Source organism: Pongo abelii, chromosome 4 (genome assembly GCF_028885655.2).
Source record: "Pongo abelii isolate AG06213 chromosome 4, NHGRI_mPonAbe1-v2.0_pri, whole genome shotgun sequence".
NCBI classification, from domain to species: domain Eukaryota; kingdom Metazoa; phylum Chordata; class Mammalia; order Primates; family Hominidae; genus Pongo; species Pongo abelii.
This window is the reverse complement of record NC_071989.2, coordinates 149,845,633-149,864,418: the sequence shown is the minus strand read 5'-3', so window position 1 is coordinate 149,864,418 and position 18,786 is coordinate 149,845,633. Positions and strand designations below refer to the sequence as shown.

At 51.4% G+C, this 18,786-nt stretch overlaps 1 protein-coding gene across 2 annotated transcripts in view; it reads right to left on the bottom strand.

The window, feature by feature from the left end:
* The window catches only part of PCDHGC5 (protocadherin gamma subfamily C, 5), a 173,642-nt gene that overhangs the window by 10,482 nt on the left and 144,374 nt on the right, over window positions 1-18,786 (bottom strand). The window contains 2 exon segments of one of the 2 annotated variants that reach the window (NM_001131420.1): window positions 7,584-7,642; window positions 10,752-13,331. In NM_001131420.1, coding sequence (NP_001124892.1) covers window positions 7,584-7,642; window positions 10,752-13,211 — 2,519 coding nt within the window. In that variant the 5' untranslated portion in view covers window positions 13,212-13,331. 2 annotated transcript variants of the gene reach the window in all.

Genomic DNA, 18,786 nt, shown 5'->3' with positions numbered 1-18,786 from the left:
CGACGTTAGATGAGTCCCAGTGTGATGTTGCGGGAAGTATTCCTACCAAGGTGTGTAATCTGAATCTAACCATCAGAGAATAGCCAGCAAATCCAGGTTTGGGGACGTTTTAAAGGACAACTGGCTTGGACTCTTTAAAAATATCCATGTCATTAAAAAAATAAAAAGACTGGGAGCTGGCTCCAGATTAAAGGAGAGGAAAGACGTGACAACCAAATGCAATCTATGCTCCTTGATGAAATCCTGGATTTAAAAAAAGGATAAAAGAACACGCAGAACATTTATGAAAATCTGCTGGTGGATTCTATATTATTGTATTAATGTTAAATTCCTCAACTGAATATCTGGGGTCCTTACTTCCTGCCCGACTGAGCTCTCTCTGGGCCTGGCTGAGGGTGCAGGGTCAAGGCCAGGTGTTCTCAGCCCCAGGTGAAGAGGGCTAATGGGAATAAAGTAGGGAGAGCAGGCAAGCGGCGGGGGTTGCAGGGAGGAGAGCATGGGGGTTGTGAGGGAGACAACGGGACCAGATGCCAGAGGTTAGGAGGATGACCTGTCACGGGGAGCAGTGGTGTTGAGGGAATAAAGCTGAGTGGAAAAGTGGGCTTGGAACCATGATGGTCAGGAGTGTAAGGAGGAGTCCTGGGAAATGGTTGAAGGTTGAGGGCCAAACAGGTGGGTGGGCTGCCAATTATGTGAAGCTGGGTAAGAGATGAGCAGAGGGAGAGAGACCTCTTTTTTAACCATTTACTGAGAGCTTCCTATTCTAAGCTGACTGGGTAATATATTTGTTTTTTTAATCCTCAGAACCACCCTGCAGATAAGTGTTGTGATTATCTATATTTTCCAACAGATGAAAACAGGGCTCAGAGAGGTTGAGAGACTATACCAGAGTCACACAGCTGGAACTGATAGAGTTGCAACCTGAAAGCCAGCCTAATATGATTCCAGGGCCTATGATCTTATACACAACAACGTACTGGGCTTCAGCACGGAGGCCTTGGAGCCCCAGCAGCAGATATAAGGGACTCTTCCACGATTTGGGGAGTAGTGAAAAGTAAAAATGGAAGAAATGGACTACATTTAGTCAACTGTTTTCCAAGCAGTGGCCTGTGACAGGACCTAGGATTTAAGAGATGATGAATATGGTTCTTGCCCTATTGAGTTTGGGGGGTGTGTGTGTGTGTATAAGGGAATATCCCATAGACTGGACTATAATAAAATACTCCCTACATCATGCTCAAAAAACTGAGAAATCTAGGAAATCACCCTGACAACAGCCTGAATTTAATTGTGTTAAAATGTAAATGAGGCTGGGGACGGTGGCTCCCACCTGTAATTCCAGCACTTTGGGAGGCTGAGGCAGGCGGATCACGAGGTCAAGAGATTGAGACCATCCTGGCCAACATGGTGAAACCCCGTCTCTACTAAAAATACAAAAATTAGCTGGGTGTGGTGGCGCGTGCCTGTAGTCCCAGCTACTCAGGAGGCTGAGGCAGGAGAATCGCTTGAACCCGGGAGGCGGAGCTTGCAGTGAGCCGAGATGGGGCCACTGCACCCCAGCCTGGAGACAGAGCGAGACTCTGTCTCAAAAAAAAAAATGTAAATGAATGTGTATGTTTTCTAATGTAGCAAAAGCCCATTAGCATTAGAAAAATAATATGTATATTCATATGAGGACTTGTTCTGTACAATAATATGTATATTCATAAGAGGAGTTACTCTGCAAATGACTTGGGAAGAATTTTGAAAGACATGGGGAAATTCTCATGATACACTGCAAAGAAGAAAAAAGCTATAATTCTGTTGGACAGTATGGCCTCAGGTGCTATTTTTAAAAAACTAGTAGGAAATGTACCGTATGACTGGGAATAACAGTTCTTAATATGTGAATAAAGTGTCACATGAAAGTGTGACAAGTTTGTGAACAACTTATTTAGGTGAATGAGATTTTTTAAAAATGAAGCTTGGCTGGGCGCGGTGGCTCACACCTGTAATCCCAGCACTTTAGGAGGCCGAGGCGGGCGGATCACGAGGTCAGGAGATTGAGACCATCCTGGCTAACACAGTGAAACCCCATCTCTACTAAAAATACAAAAAAATTAGCCAGGCGTGGTAGTGGGCGCCTGTAGTCCCAGCTATTCTGGAGGCTGAGGCAGGAGCATGGTGTGAACCCGGGAGGCGGAGCTTGCAGTGAGCCGAGATTGCACCACTGCACTCCAGCCTGGGTGACAGAGCGAGGCTATGTATCAAAAAATAAATAAATAAATAAATAACTAAAAATAAAAATGAAGCTCATGCATGTTCTTTGATTACACAAAGAAAAGTTTAGAAAGATACATATGAAAAGGTAAGGATTCAACAAATAAATTGCAAAAATGGAAGATGAAGGGGAAGTCTTTTACATTAAAAGAGCGTAAGATACTTACAAGACACTCACTCAAATATAAAATGTGGACCTTATAAAAGAATCATCTGGCCGGGCAAGGTGGCTCACACCTGTAATCCCAACATTTTGGGAGGCCGAGGAGGGTGGATCACTTGAGGCCAGGAGTTCAAGACCAGCCTGGCCAACATGGCGAAACCCTGTTTCTACTGAAAATACAAAATATTAGCTGTGTGTGGTGGTGCACACCTGTAATCCTAGCTACTTAGGAGGCTGAAGCATGAGAATTGCTTGAACCCGGGAGGCGAAGGCTGCAGTGAGCTGAGATTGCGCCACAGCCTGGGCGAGAGAGTGAGACTCTGTCTCCAAAAAAATAAATAAATAAATAAATAAATAAAAGTCATCTGTTAAAGATGGTGGAGACCAAGATGAAATTATATGATGTCTGAGATTTGCTTCAAAAGAATCCAAGGACAGGATAAAGGTAGGGATATAGGTGAAACAAGATAAGGCATTAGTTGAAGCTGGATAGTGGTATCATACAGGTTCATGACTCCATTTTCTCTACTTTTGTACATATTTGAAATGTTTCATATTAAACTGTAGTTGGTGGTGGTTCTCCTTAGATTGTAAAATGATGGGTGGTTTTCCTTTTAATTTTTTTTCTATTTTCATGTTTCTATAGTGAGCATGTACTATTTTATAAGCAGAAAAATATTAAGTTGCTATTTGTTTGTTGAATGACTGCCCAAACTGAGAGAGAGCAGGGATACTGTCTCTCAGAGGAGGGATGGTAGTGTGGAGCCATCAGAGAACAGGCTAGGGACCAAATGGAGACTCTTTGTGCAGAGGCTGGGGACAGCTGCAGGGCAGAGCCTGGGTTATAGCCTAAGAAGGGGGAAATGGTTTGCTGGGCTCAGAGCTTGAGACAACAGCTATTGGGATCAGACACCCAAAGGATGACCTGAGAAGGGATAGTGGTGGGGAGGAGAAGCATGTGCCAAGCAGGAACTTCAGAATGTAAGTCTTCTTCATTTTTTCTCCCTTTTTCCTTCCTTCCTTCCTTCCTTTCTTCCTTCCTGCCTTCCTTCCCTCCCTCCCTCTCTCTCTTTCTTTCTTTCTTTCTTTCTTTCTTTCCTGATGGAGTCTCGCTCTGTCACCCAGACTGGAATGCAGTGGTATGATCTCAGCTCACTGCAACCTCCGCCTCCTGGGTTCAAGCGATTCCCCTGCCTCGGCCTCCTGAGCAGCTGGGACTATAGGTGTACACCACCACACCTGGCTAATATTTTGTATTTTTACTAGAGACGGGGTTTCATCATGTTGGCCAGGCTGGTCTCAAACTCCTGACCTCAGGTGATCCACCCACCTCAGCCTCCCAAAGTGCTGGGATTACAGGCGTGAGCCACCACACCTGGCCAGGTCTTCTTCCTTCTGTCTAGGCAGTGTGACCCAGTGCTGACTTGAACTTGAACCAAGTTTACTGAAGAACTCAACAGTAGCCCTGCTTTGAAGCTGGTGTGTCTGACCAGACGAGGCTGGAGGGCAGTGGGCAAGATGGTGGGGAAGGAGTGAGGCAGGGCATCAACAGAAGGCTGGAACCAGGGTTAGACTGAATAAAAGGAACCTCTCCTCTTCATCCCCTCACTCCAGTGCCAGCAAAGAGAAAACTCCCTGCCATTCCCTTGATCCCAGGAGGCCTCACCACAAAGCTTTTGCATAGGCTTTTCCCATTTGGAATGCTCTTCCTTCTTTGTAGGCAGTGCGACCCAGAGCTGGCTTGAACTTGAACCAAGTTTACTGAAGAACTCAACACTAGCCCTGCTTCGAAGCTGGTATGCCTGACCATCTGGAATGCTCTTCCTTCTTTTCTTCAGCTGGTTAATTTGTATTTGTCTTTCAGATCTCAGCACAACTTCATTTCCAGGATGTCCTCCTGCTCCCTAAATCAAATCCCTATTATACGCCCATACCACCAGATACAATTCTACCTAGCACTTATGACAGTTTCAGTCTCACATTTATTGTTGTAATTATTTGGTCAATATTTTTCTCCTTCAATGTGCTGTAAACTCCTTGAGGGCAGGGGCCTCCCACATCGAGAACACTGCCTGGCCAACAGAAAGTGCTCACTGACCATTTGTTGAATGAATGAAGGAGAGAAGTTGAAGTTACTGGAGTAGATCCTAACGCTTATTTCACTTTGGAGCCACTGAATCAAAAATGTTTGTTGTGGCCAGGGGCGATGGCTCACACCTGTAATTCTAGCACTTTGGGAAGCTGAGGCAGGTGGATCAGTTGAGGTCGGGGAGTTTGAAACCAGCCTGGCCAACATGGTGAAACCCATCTCTACTAAAAATACAAAAATGAGCTGGGTGTGGTGGTGCACACCTGCTGTCCCAGCTACTCAGGAGGCTGAGGCAGGAGAATCGCTTGAACCTGGCAGGCAGAGGTTGCAGTGAGCCAAGATCGCACCACTGCACTCCAGCTTGGGCAACAGGGCAAGACTCTGTCTAAAAAAAAAAAAAAAAAAAGTTTGTTGCATCCTCCACAAGTTAACTAAGGCAGCAGAGAGAGGAGAGAGAGAGAGGTTCCGCACCTTCTCCTCCATATCTCCAAGAGCTCCCACATGTATTCCAGGCCACTAAGCCTCTCATTTGATGAAAAGGGAGTTGAGGCAGGGGTAAGGTGCTCACCCCAGAGGACACATGAGAGGCAGTTGGTGGGGCTTCCAGGTTCAATGGTGAATTCTGCTTCAAAGCCAGTGTATGGCCTGGGGTGGAGGTAGGTAGAGGGAACATAAATGGCCTAGAACTTCTCAATGTCACCTCCTCCTAGAAGCCTTCTCTGATCTTTCCCCCCATTACACTCACATTGTTCTCTGCCTCTCAGAACTTACTGTGATTTGTGGCTAGATTATTTTTTTTTTCGTGATCTCGGCTCACTGCAACCTCTGCCTTCCGGGTTCAAGCAGTTCTGCCTCAGCCTTCTAAGTCACTGGGATTACAGGTGCCTGCCACCACGCCTGGCTAATTTTTATATTTTTAGTCGAGATGGGGTTTCACCATGTTGGCTGCCAGGCTGGTCTCAAACCCCCGACCTCAAGTGATCTACCCACCTTGGCCTCCCAAAGTGCTGGGATTACAGGCGTGAGCCACAGCGCCCGGCCTTTTTTTTTTTTTTTTTTAAAGTGTTACTTGTTGCAAATTTTCAGTCTCCTCTGCTGGCCTGGAAGCCTATGAGTTCTGGGATCACATCTACTTGTTCACTTCTATAGCCCAATGTTTAGCATAAGGCCCTGCTCATAGTAGATGCTCAATAAATATTTGTTGAATAAATGAATGAATGAATACATTAATGACTTAATGGATAACTTATGAGAAGGTTGGCAAGGCCAGCAGGGAGAAGGACAACAGCTGGGGTCAAAGGAAGGGCAAGGGCAGCCCAAGCCTTTTGATCTGCTGCTTTTTAGGGGCCGTCTAAGAAGCGCTTCGCATTCCTAAGATGGGTGACAGGACTGTGCATGCCCAGGAGCTAGAATCTCTGCCATACACCAAGGGCTCCTGGGTCCTTGTGGCAACAAGGGTTTGGTTGGTTGCAGGATGGGGAGAGAGAACTCTTGGAAGCTCAGCATCTGTAGCAACTTGGCAAATGTGGACAGCAAGTACTCAACCATTGAGGAGGTAGGGTAAGGTGGCCCAAGCTCCTGCTTCTCTCCCTGGGCTCTGAGACTCCTCCAGGCTCCTGACTTCTAACTGGAAGGCCTGGCCCAGAGCCTATCCCACTCTGCTCAGACCAACTGAAGGTCTTTCTGCTGAAGTTTCCCTCCCCTTCAGCCCGCAGGGGGTTCCTGTCTCAGCAGGAATTCATACCAGATTGAAATGAGCAGCTGGGGCTGCTTGGATGGGAGGGTGTGTGGTGGAGAGCTGCGATCAAAGGCTCAGTGTGTGAGGGGCAGGGAAGGAAGAGAGCGGGGTGTTGGTGGGTGGTGGGTGGGGGGTTGTGTGTGCTGGCTTGCCCACAAGCACAAAAAAATGAGAGACTGAGACAGAGGCTCAGAGGAAAAGACAAGATAAAAGAAAAAGAGATATAAAGAAAGAGTAACAGAGAAAGAGGCAGAAAAAGACAACAGGCACAGAGAGATACACAGAGACAGAGACAGAGAAAGAGATGCAGTGAGGCTGAGAACAGAGAGGAAAGCAGAAATAGTGAGAGACAGAGAAATATAGAGGCTGAGGATAGAAGAGCACAAGGCGCTAGGAAATGGTGAAAGGAGAAACAGAAAAGAGGTCCAGGACAAGGACAGGGAGGCAGAGATAGAGAAAGAGAAAGAGACTAAGGGTCCCGTGTAGTTACTCACTCCACATTTATTGAGCACTTATGCCATGGCAGGCACAGTGGGTGGCACAGATCAATGCAAGTAGACAAATGAAAGGGACTGAGGCTGAGGTGCAGCAATCAAGACGGAAGCTAAGACAGAGATGGAGAAGAAAGGGAGAGGCAGAGATTGCAAAGCGAAATAGAGACTGAGGGAAGGACTGAGAGGTAAGAGAAAATGGCAAAGACAGAAACTCAAGAAAAAGGGGCAGAGACACGGAGACCCCATAGACAGAGAGCAGGACAAGTAGGGGCAGAGGACAGTGGGAGGAGGGGCCGGAGAGGGGGGCATGCTCCATGCCCTGCCCAGTCCTTCCTCAGTTCCACCTCCAGCTGTGCTGCCTCCACTCTCCCCAGGCTGCAGTCAGCCTCGGCTCTGGAGGCTCTGGAGAAGGCGCTGAGTGCAGACGGCCTCCTCCGGTCAAATGTTTTTCTGCCTGAGCCCCAGGTCAGAATGGAGCCCAGCTCAACTCAGGGGAGGGGGTTAGGCAGTACATGGGCATAGAAAGCCTCGCTTTCACCCAGAGACCAGCTTAAGACCGTCCTTTGGTTCCACAGTGCCCTCAGGGGATAGGAAAAGGTGCCAGTCGTGGGGAGGAGGGAAGGGGCAAGCATGTGAATTGAGCTTCCTGAACAGTCAGGGCAGTCGCCTCTTCCTTCTGGGGTCTGTGTGCCAGCTCCCCACACACCAAGACCTCCCTGGGATCTCAAACTGAGGGAGAAGCCATTTGTAGCAAATGCTGAGCCCTCCCCCATCTCCTCCCACGTCATCCCTGAGAAAATGCCGCAGAGAAGAGGGTGGGCTGGAGAATCAGTCACCTACCCGCTGGTGCCGGGTCTCTGGGCCTGAGAGAAACGCCAGTCCGTGTTGGGCGGGGCTTGCTGTGGAGAAAACAGAGGGAAAGGGGCTGAGTACCCATGAGAAGTTAGAATGTCACCCGAGCCCCTAGTGATGGGCCGGGAGAGAAGGAGGGGAGTGGGCACAGAGAAGAAAACAGGCTAAGAGGGGGCAGGGTTGGACTCATCTCCAAAGACAAAATACACCTCAGGTCTCAGAGGTCTGAGGTACCAGAAACCAAGAGATAAATCACATTTCATCTGACCACAGTGAGCAAGCTGAGACTCCTTTCCTAAAGAAATGGCCCCTTCCTCCCTGCCCCCAGAGTCAGAACTCCTGAGCCAAAATTCAAGGACTGAAGGCATCTTCTGTGGAACTGGGGGAAGAGGTGCAGAGAAAGCCCCCTAAAGTGGCAGAGGAGGCTTTTCAGTGAGAATTCTACCAGCCCTAGAATGAATTTATTCAACTCCTCAGCTGGGAACAAAGCATCCTCTGCAGCAAGATGGCTGCTGCTCCTGGTAACCCTTTTGGTGCCAGGTTGTGCAGTGACACATTCACAGGGACACCTTCTCTGGGCCCTTGGCTCACAAGAATCTCTTCCCACAGCTAAATACATTATTAATTTAGGAGTCATGCCAGATTGGGCCTTTGCAGGGCATCCAAGTCCCGGGACACTTCTCACCCCTAGAACTCCGTGCCAGACAATGGTCTGTGACTAAGGAGAAGAGAACAAGGCTGCTCTGTCTGAGATGGAGAAAAATGGAAGGGATGCAGGGGGGAGGGATCCAGCTCCCACAGCCTCCAAGCAGGGCCAACTAAGTCTCCAGGGCTCCCAAGGGGCTGATTTGTAGCCATCTCCCACCTAGCTGAAGGTGTGGGGCTCTGGCCAGCCACTTCATTCCTGAGTCCCTTCTGGTCTTTCCAGGGGATGTGTTATCCCATCACACACTCTCATGGAGCACTCCTAGAGCCACCTCCTCACTGGTTCTGGGGTGGGCTGGTAATTAATAATCATACTTGCTCCCAGAAGCAGAGAGTGTGAGTATCTCAGATTACTCCAGGGAGAAGGAAGCTCCAGAACTGCCAGTGCTCACTCAAGGCTCACAGGTGGCAGTGATATGAGCAGAACCCAGAAACCTAGCATTCCAGGTGTATCGGGAGTCACCAGCACCATTCTGGGGCTGCCACGGAGAAGGGCACAGGGATGGCAAGCCCTCAGCCACTGTTTTCTTAGACACAGCAGAATCTACATGGAAATGCAGTGATTGTGATAGGAGGAAAGGGAGCTGGGGGAACTCAACCTACATAAGGTGAGTTTGAGCCAAGTTTGCGCTGCGGGGACTGCTCAGAAATGAGGAGCCGCAGAAGACTTTCCCCACATGTAAGGTCCTAAAAGGGAAGGAACCCCACCCTTGCCCCATCCCAGCAGAAGCAAAATCCCAGCAGAGGCAACTCCCCTCTCCTGTCCTCAAACTTTTAAAGTTCCAAGTGCCAAGAAATTAAAAGCACACTTTCTGGAGTTAGACAGGGGTTAGAATCTCTCTTACTTGCTCTGTCACTTGCAAGTCACTTGACCTCTGTGAAGCTGTTATAAGAGAGGTATGTTAGTACCTAGCCAACAGCAATGGTGGGAAGAGCAAATGAGATGAGGTTCTCAAAGGAGTTATATAGTAAGTTTCTCTCAATCAGCTATCAAAATCACCTGGGGGTGTTTCAAAATACAGTCCTAGGAGCAGAGTTAGGCATAGATATATTTTGAATAAAAGCTCCTGGAGTTGGGGAAACTTGTGTTTTTTACTATTGTAGTTTCCTCACACATAAGGGCACCCTGGCATCTGGCAGAGCCTATAGCTTTCCATCCGCCAGAGGAGACAGGACTTGTTAGAGTCTCAGATAGTTTGGTCACCTCCAAATCTCTGACCCTAGATCGCTGGGCACATTGTGATCACGACGGCGCCAAAAGCCTGTATCTCTGGGGGTTGAGAGCCAGGGCGCTCCAGGCTTTCACTTCCTGCGGGAGGAAGGGGCCGCTGGTGCCACTGGAGTCCCAGGCCTGCTGTCCTATAGAGGCTCACTCACTCGCCCAACGCCGAGCCCTGCCGCGCCTCAGGCCACTGGGCAGCTCTGCCTGTCCGCCTGCTCGAGGCTTCTGGGTTGAGGGGTCGCCACCCCTGAGACGGAGTCCCGGGACCATCCGGACCTCTGGCCCAAGGATCGTAGAGTCCCACCCGCCCGACACTTAGAGCGGGAGTCGCTCCAGCGCTCCTGGCCCCGCGCCTCGCTCAGGCCGCCCCCCAGGCGACCCAGCCCAGCCCGGGGCGCAGGTGGGAGAGGTGAGAGGAGGCTCTGGAGTCCTTGCCTGGTCCTGGGCGGCCGCGATCTGGGACCCTCACTCAGGCGCGCACAATCAGCTACGAGTACCCCTGAGCCCGGCGGAGGGAGCGGCAGAGGGGAGCTGCGAGTGGGCCGGGACAGGCCTGTGAATCTGGCCGCGAGCGAGTGGCAGTGAAAGCTGGTATTCGCGTAAGCCCACGTGCGAGGAGTGCGTGCGTGCGTCCGCGCACGTGTTGGCGGGGCGTGGCGAGCCCGTGCACCTTGTGTGGGCTGTGGGGGTGGCCTGCAGGGAGGACACGCATGAGCCCCGCGCGCACACCTAAGTCCTGCAGACAGGTGCGGTTGGGTGATGCGGGGATAGGGAGGGTAACAGTGAAGTCACAGATGCTGGGAGCTGGGGAGAAATCGAAGAGGAAACCTACAGACCCGCGAAGCGTGCCGGAGCCGGCGCCTAGGAGGCTGGCTGCAGGGGTGGATCTGTGACTGCCTCCTCCCGGGATCCCCGACACCCGCGGAAATCGCCCGAAATTCACCGGAAGCTCGAAGGGGGCCCCAGCCTTTTTTGAGTGTAGGGGTGGGGGTCAGTCCCACCTCCCCTCGCCCGCAGTCGCCACCACCCCCCGGTGCTCGGAGCCCCATCCCTTAATCGGCCACTCTGGTTCCGCGCAAACGGTCCAATGATCCCGAGAATCGGGTGGAGCGCAGCCAGCGGCCGAGGCGGCCGGAGAGGAGTGGATGCAAGTTCAGTCCCTTATGAGGACGGGCGGCTTCTCCAGTGCCGCCCCCAGGGGTCGCCCGGGGCGGCGCCGAGCCCCTCACCTGGCTCCGCTCCCGCAGCGTATTAGAGCGGGACCGGATGGCGTCAGGCTCCAGCGCCAGAGCTGTGGGCTGCTGAACGCTGAGGGGTCTTAGAAAAGTGAAGTCACTGCCGTCCGAGGCCGGTGAAAAGCACGTCCTGTAGCAGTGGCTCTGCGAGTCTGTGGGCCGCAGCGTCACCTCCATGTACTTGAGCGTGCCGTCCGAGCTCACCTGCAGGTTGGGGCTGGACTGCTTATAGAAGTCCCGGGAGGGTGAGTCCTGGCGCCTGCAGCACTGCCCTCCACCCCCGTCCCCGTCTGCGTTTCCCTGAAGGCACTTAGCTGACAGAAAGGTGAAGGTGACTAGGGATAAGAGACTGACGGTCGCTAGAGCCACAATGAGGTAAAGGGTAAGGTCTGAACGCTCAGGAGGGTGTATGAGGAAGTCACTGGATTTGGGCATTTCCTCAGGGTCCTCATCCTCCAGAACCAGCAGCACTGTGGCTGTGGAGGAGAGTGAAGGGTCACCATTGTCCCTCACCAGGACCACCACCTGCTGGGTGTCAGAGTCATCCTCCAGTAAGGCCCGGGCTGTGCGCACCTCACCAGTGTGTGTAGACACGAGGAACAGTCCTGGGGCTGTGGACTGTGGCAACAGTGAGTAGGAGAGCCACGCATTGTGGCCTGCATCAGCATCCACGGCTGTCACCTTGGTGACCAAGGAGCCAGGAGGAGCAGAGCGAGGGAGACGCTGGGGGGCTGAGTGTTCCCAGCCTGGCCGTGGGTGCAGCACAGCTGGGGCATTATCATTCTCGTCCAGGACAAACACATGCAGAGATGTGTTGGCATGCAATGGGGGAGAGCCGGAGTCTCGAACCCCAACCACAATCTGCAGCATCTGCAGCAATTCATAGTCAAAGGTACGCTGGGCAAAGACCCGTCCATCCTCTGGGTTGACATACACAAAGGAGGAGGCTGGGGCTCCCTGAACCTGATTTCCTACAATGGAGTAGGTGAGGCGGGCATTATCCCCAATGTCTGGATCTGAGGCAGCCACAGTGCAGAGAAGGGAGCCTGGAGGCCGGTTTTCTAGGATGTAAGCAGTGTAAAGCTGCTGGTTGAAGCGGGGTGCATTGTCATTGACATCTGAAATGTTGAGCCTGATGGTGAGATGTTTGTGTAGGGGAGGTGAACCAGCATCGCTGGCCAGCAGCTCGATGGTATAGTGGGATGTGGCCTCCCGGTCCAAAGACTGGCTGGTTAGCAGCGAGTAGTGATTCTCAGAAGGCTTAATCTGAAATGGCAGGTCCGGAGAGATATCAAGGCTCACTTCACCATTTCTACCTGAGTCTCGGTCTCGCACATTAAACAACCCCACTACTGTGCCCACTGGTGTGCTCTCTAGGACAGGGTTGGCCAAAGAGGCCAATAGCACCTCTGGGGCATTGTCATTGACATCACCCACATCCACTTGAATCACACAGTGGCCCTCCATGGCAGGCTGTCCCTGGTCACGGGCTTTTGCATGAATTTCATAGAAACGTGACTCCTCAAAGTCTATGGGACCCAACACATGGATTGCCCCACTGCTAGGGTCTAGGCCAAAGAGGTTCCGCACTGCCTCAGATGTGTGGTCTCCAAAAGAATAGTCTAGTTGGCCGTTGGTGCCCTCGTCTGGATCAGTGGCATTGAGGCGGAGCAGCAGAGTACCAATGGGTGCATTCTCTGGGATTCCCACACGTAGAACTGAGGATTGGAAGGTTGGAGCATTATCATTGATGTCCAGCACGATGACAGAGATAAGGGTGGTCCCTGAGTGGGCTGGGGTCCCCCCATCCACAGCAGTAAGCACCAGCTGATGTCTTGCCTGGGTTTCACGATCCAGCTGCTGCTCTAGCACCAGCTCTGGGAATGGCTTCCCATCTTTTAGGGTCTTCACATTCAGAGAGAAGTGGCTGTTGGGGCTTAGAGTGTAAAAGCTCACGGTATTGGTGCCCACATCCGGATCCTGGGCACTGTCCAGTGGGAATCGTGCCCCAGGTGCCGCTGATTCTGAGATGCGCATCTCTCGCTCAGGGGTGGCAAAGCTAGGAGAGTTGTCATTGAGATCCAGGATCTCTACCTCTACACGGATTAGCTCCAGGGGGTGTTCAGTCACCACCTGCACTGGCAGCAGGCAGCTGGTGCTGGCTCCACATAGGCTTTCTCGGTCAATCTTTTGATTCACTGCCAGGGCACCACTCATCAAGCTGAGGGAAAAATAGCGCCCATTCTCCTCAGAGCCCAATTGCAGCCGCCGGCTCAACAGATCTGTCATCTTTAAGCCCAGATCCTGAGCAACATTCCCCACCAGCGTCCCCGGCTCAGACTCCTCCACCACTGAGTAACGAAGCTGCCCAGACACCCAGCCCCAGCAGCACAAGGACAACATGCACAGCACTTGCCATTTCCCAGCGAGCTGTGGGGGTGTCTTGGGCCCCATGACCCAGAAGTCCCTTTGTGGAGAGTAAGTCTGTGCTGTCCTGTCTCCAAGGTAGACCCAGGGCTTGGAATGCAGCAGCTGAAGTCTCTTATGTCTCCTTCCAGCCTCTTAAAAACTGCTCGGAGGTTTGCCTGCTTGCAGCAGTTCTTCTTAGTCACCGAGTGGCGGGGGTGGGGAGGGGGGAGGGGAGCTGAATTTGAGTGGAGCTGGGGAGCTGGAGGAGGAGAGGCGGGCTGGAAGAGCAGATCTCCCACCTCAGCTCTGAGTCTGATTGGCCAAAAAGTCTGTGTGCTCTCAACCAATTATGGAGTCTCCTCAATCCTGGAAACCTTGGGAACACAGGCTGCAAATCTGTGTCACAGAAGCTTCCTACCTCCCCACTCACTTCGTGCTGCAGGTTGATTCAGCCCCCTTGGCAGCAAAGTTTGACAGCTCAGATGGTACTCAACAGGGAAGACAAAGTGATACAAAACTCCTCAGCGTTCTGTCCCAGCAACTTCCTGCATGACTTCAGAAGCTTCCACCACTTTGCTTGAACCAGCAAAATCTTGTCCTTCTGGGAGAGGCAAAGCCCATGTATTCCCCCACCCTCCCCCATCGTGCTGAATGCTGCTAAGGTGAGAGAAAAGATTAGTAAGAACCTTGTAAAGTCTTGCCCTGACTCTCCAGCAATGCTTTGAGGAAATCTCAATGTCAGCTGACATGGGACTTAGCTTTTCTGACGCCCCAGACCCCAAATGTGGAATGAGTGTTACAGTTTTTGGGTAGGGGAACCTTTCTGGGGCTGAATCAGGTCACCCAGGAGGGTGGTCAGAGGCCAAGCATGGATGGCTTCTAGGTTTCATGGTTTCACCAAATTCAGGAGAACTCAACTTAAAGATGCACAGGGTGGCTGTTTCTATGAATCAGCCAACTGTAAACTAGTTTTCTGACATAAGTGATTTCACTTACTGCTTTTTTCCAAAGGTGATGAGCAGCCCACACCAACCTTCTAATTTACCGCATCTAGTTGAAATCCCCAGTAGGGACTTGATATGAGTCCTGAGACCCAGACCAAAAGATCTATGCTACCACTCTGATGTGTGCCTCTCTATTCCTTTAGTTCTCTCCTCTTTCTGCTGTCTGCTATGTTTCAAATAGAGAGATCCCTTCACAGTGTACTAGATGCTGTGAGACAAAGATTTTATTTCCCCTCAATCCCTTGGAAAATGGTAACCTAGAGTTAAGGTACTTCAGAATCTGATCCCCTTTTTCAGGAAGAGTAGAGAAAACAGCCACCTTTGTCCAAGTGACTGCCTGGTGCACTGTACCCTGTGCACTGTAGCCTCCTGTGCTCCCACATTCCATCATCATGCTTCCACAACAGCCTGGCTCTTGATCACCAATTACTTTCATTTCTTACTCAGATATAGGCATGACCCACCCCCAATGCTAAATAGTGACAACTCTGGTTAATTCATAAAATAGTTACAAAGCACAGCGTCTACCACATAGTTACCTCTTACAAAAATGGTGACATCACTATGGGCTCTTACTGAGAGGCCAGTACTCTCTAGGACATGGCCTAGCCATATGCCTGGATCAGAATAACCCTCAAGCATTGGCTGAGCCTGCAAAGGTCTCACCTCTAGCCCATACAGAAGATCAGAGGGTGGGCAGCTTGGGCGAACAGGCTCCCCTGCCATAGGTGCACTGGGTGACTTCACCATCATGAAGCTATCACTCCGAGTGGGTGCAGAAGCCAAGGGTGTACAGCCGTGAGAGTGGCCTCCCACATCAACAAACTTGATAGGGTCATCTGACCCTAGCTGGATTCGGAGGATCCCATTGGAAGGGGGAAGCCCCTCCCTCCTTCGAGATCTGGTGAGACAGGCACAGGTGCCAGCAGGAAAGCAGGTCACTCCGCAGGCTGCCCCACGAAGACACTTAGAGAGTAGTGCCACGAATGAGCCAAAGGAGACAAAGCAAATTGCCACTAGGGACACAGCCAAGTAGAGGGTTAGACGAGATTCTCCTTCCCTTGGAGCTGAAGATTCTCGAAGATCTGGGACAACTGGATGAGTATCTTCCTCTAAGGACACTAAGAGAGTAACAGAGGTAGAGAGTGGTGGACTACCACTATCCTTTACCACAATGACCAGCTTCTGTGGTGGGAGGTCAGCTGGGATGGGAACAGCCGTCCGCACCTCCCCAGCATATCGAGAGACTGCAAACAGGCTGGGATCTGGGGCCTCCAGGAGCTGATAAGAAACCCAAGCATTGTAACCTGAATCCAAGTCCACAGCAGTCACCTTTGTGATTAGGTGGCCAGCACCAACTGATGGAGGCAGTGCTTGGGGACATAAGGAACCAGGCCGGGCCCGAGGACGGAGCACAGCTGGGGCATTGTCATTGAGGTCCAACACAAATAGACGAACTGTCACAGTGCTGCTAAGGGGTGGGTTGCCCCGATCCCGGGCCTGCACCTCAAACTGCAGTGTCTGGGTTTGCTCATAGTCAAAGGATCGAGTAGCATGAACAGCTCCTGTCTGGGGGTTCAGAGAGATGAAGGAGGAAGCTGATACATCTCGATTCCTGGGCTCCAAGAGCGAGTAGGAGATAAGCGCATTCAAGCCAGAGTCTGGGTCAGAGGCTGCAAGGGAGCAAAGCAGGTCCCCTGGGCGATTGTTCTCAGGAACAAACACCTCATGTGACCTCTGAAAGAAAGAGGGTGGATTATCATTCACATCTGAAATATTGAGGAAAATAGTTCTGTGGGTACTGAGAGGAGGGTTCCCAGCATCAGAAGCAGTGACCATGATGTCATAGCTAGATTTGGCCTCTCGATCCAAGGGTCCAGCAGTCACCAGGGAGAACTGGTTCCTGAAGGCAGACTTGAGGGCAAATGGCAAGTGGTCGGGAATGCGGAGGCTCACATCTCCGTTTGACCCTGAGTCCGGATCCTGCACACTGATAAGTGCCACCACAGTGCCAGGTTCTGCACTCTCGGGGAGGGTTCCAAGCTCTGAGGTCACCGTGATGTAAGGCGCATTGTCATTTACGTCCAGCAGATCCACTCGAAGGCTGCAATGTTGCTCCATGGCTGGAGAACCCCCATCGCGAGCCCGCACATCAAATTCATAGTAATTCTCACTCTCAAAGTCTAGGGGCCCCAAAAGAGTAAGCTTTCCAGTAGTGGGGTGCAGGCTAAAGAGGTTTCTTACACGATCAGGGGTATGACCACTGAAATAAAAGGTGACGTTACCACTGGGACCCAGGTCCGGGTCTGAGGCATTGAGCTGGATGAGCACCATGCCCGCTGGTGCGCTCTCCAACACACTAATCCTGTAGCTGGATTGCTGGAAGGCTGGGGCGTTGTCGTTTACGTCCAGCACGGATACCCGGAGCTCTGCGGTGCCAGATCTCGGCGGGTTCCCTCCATCGACAGCAGTCAGCACCAGGCGGTAGTCCGATTGCTTCTCTCGATCCAAAGGCTTCTCCAGGAGCAGCTCTGGGACCAGGCTGCCGTCGCTGCGCTTCTTCACATCCAGTGCAAAGTGTTCATTGGAGCTCAGCCTATAGCTGCTAATCGAATTGCTCCCCACATCTGCATCCTGAGCCTTTTCCAACGGGAAACGCTGTCCTGGAGGAGCTGCCTCCCCAATTTCCAAGTCCAGCTGCTGCCGCGGAAAACGGGGGGCGTGATCATTCACATCTACGATCTCTACCTCTGCTCGGTACATTTCCAAAGGACCTTCGGTGACAAACTCCAGGGGCACGATGCAGCTGGCACTGAGCCCACACAGTGCCTCTCGGTCGATTGGGTTCTTGATGAGCAGGGCTCCGCTGTCCAAATCCACACGGAAGTGTCTTTGGTTCACCTCTCCAGCGACCTGCAGCCTGCGAGCTGACAGACTGTCCGTATCCAGCAGGAAATCTTGGGCGACATTCCCTACAAAAGTCCCTTCCTGTGACTCCTCTGGGACCGGGTAGCGGATCTGCCCACAAACGTAACCCAGGTGGTAAAAGAGGAACAAAGGGGTAGCCCACCGCCAGATTTCTGTCCAGCTTCTCACCTTGAGGAGCATTGCTGCCGCCCGCTAATTCTCTACTTGCTCCTGAGACGCGGATGAAGCCGACCCGCCCCAAACAGCCACAGCAGCTGGAGACACCTATCTCCCTTTCCCCGCGCCAGCTCTGGCGCGGTTCGGCCGGCGCCGCAAGGGTTACGCGCCGTTTTTGCTGGTGGCGGGGTAGATTTGTCTGCCTTTCACCACCCGATTGGCAGACAGCGGCTCCCCGGCTCAGCCAATAGGCTGAGCAGAGAACGTCCCAACAGCAGCAGGGTTAATGCGTCGCAGCACTGGAGGGGAAAAAGCCCACCCTATCTTCCACGCTCCCCCACCCCGCAAAAACCCAGCCTATCTTTTCACCTTCCTCCCGCTCAACGGCATGTTTTTCCAAAGGTTGTTACCTCTGTGGGGAGGCAGACAACATATATGGTTTTGTTTTTTTTTCTAACACACCGACTGACCCCGCCCCTTTTCGGCGGGGAAAACAGCCACAGCCTGAGCCCTAGCAACCTGCGGCCCACTGAGAGGGAGAGTAGCCATTGGAGAGTGGTCACTTTGTTCAAGCCAGTGTTGTCATCAACCAGTATTCTAAATGAGTAGCTTCCGTCTCAGTCTGATTGTATTAGAGCAACTGCTAATTAGAACCACTGCCATATACTCAAAACTCTGCCCTTAGAATATTCAGAAACGGATCCATCTCTTTGCAGAAAAGGCTTACACATTAATGTAGCCAATTAAATTTATGCAATACATGTTCTCATTGTAACAGGAGGCACAGCGGAAACCAAACCTCTCTTATTCAGACATTTGCTAGTGATACACTAGATACACTAAATTACCATTTATTGCTTTCAAGGACAGTATGGAAGCAGGGTGGAGGAAGCCAGGAGAGGGAGATGTTTCAAAACAGTAAAGAATCAGTGTGTCTGGGAGGTGCTAAGAACCAGATCTCTTTACCTGGCAGAATGCTAATATTCACAGATTTAATAGCTTCCTTGAATGATTGAGCTATGAACCAACAGCATTGTGCCTACAAATTCCCTTTATTTGACACCAAGGTATTCTTGATCTGTTGTTAATTACCAACGAAGACCATTTCAAAAGAGCAAGCTTTTCACTTAGCCCCAGGGGACCACTTGGAGCTGGAGACTTGATCTCACCCCACCCCCACCCTCATCCAGACCTCCCAGCAACCTAGCTACTCCCTTGCGCAAGCACAGAAACAGCACAATTCACACTGTAGGTACATACAACCTGCAATCTGAGTGGGAAACACACCAGAGCACAGAGAAAGAGAAAAATCCATCCTGATCTGGACACGAAATTTCTTAATTCAACCAAGTCCTTACCTAGGTTACACTGGCTGCCAAAAAAAGCAGCAACAACTGGAGTTCTTATCCTTCCCCAATATTTTTCCAAGCCTCGATCCTCAGGAATATCCTTTTGACTATGGTGGGAACCAATATTCTGGTGTCAAAAAGAGGAATCTGGCTTTCTGTGTTCTTTTACACACACACACACAC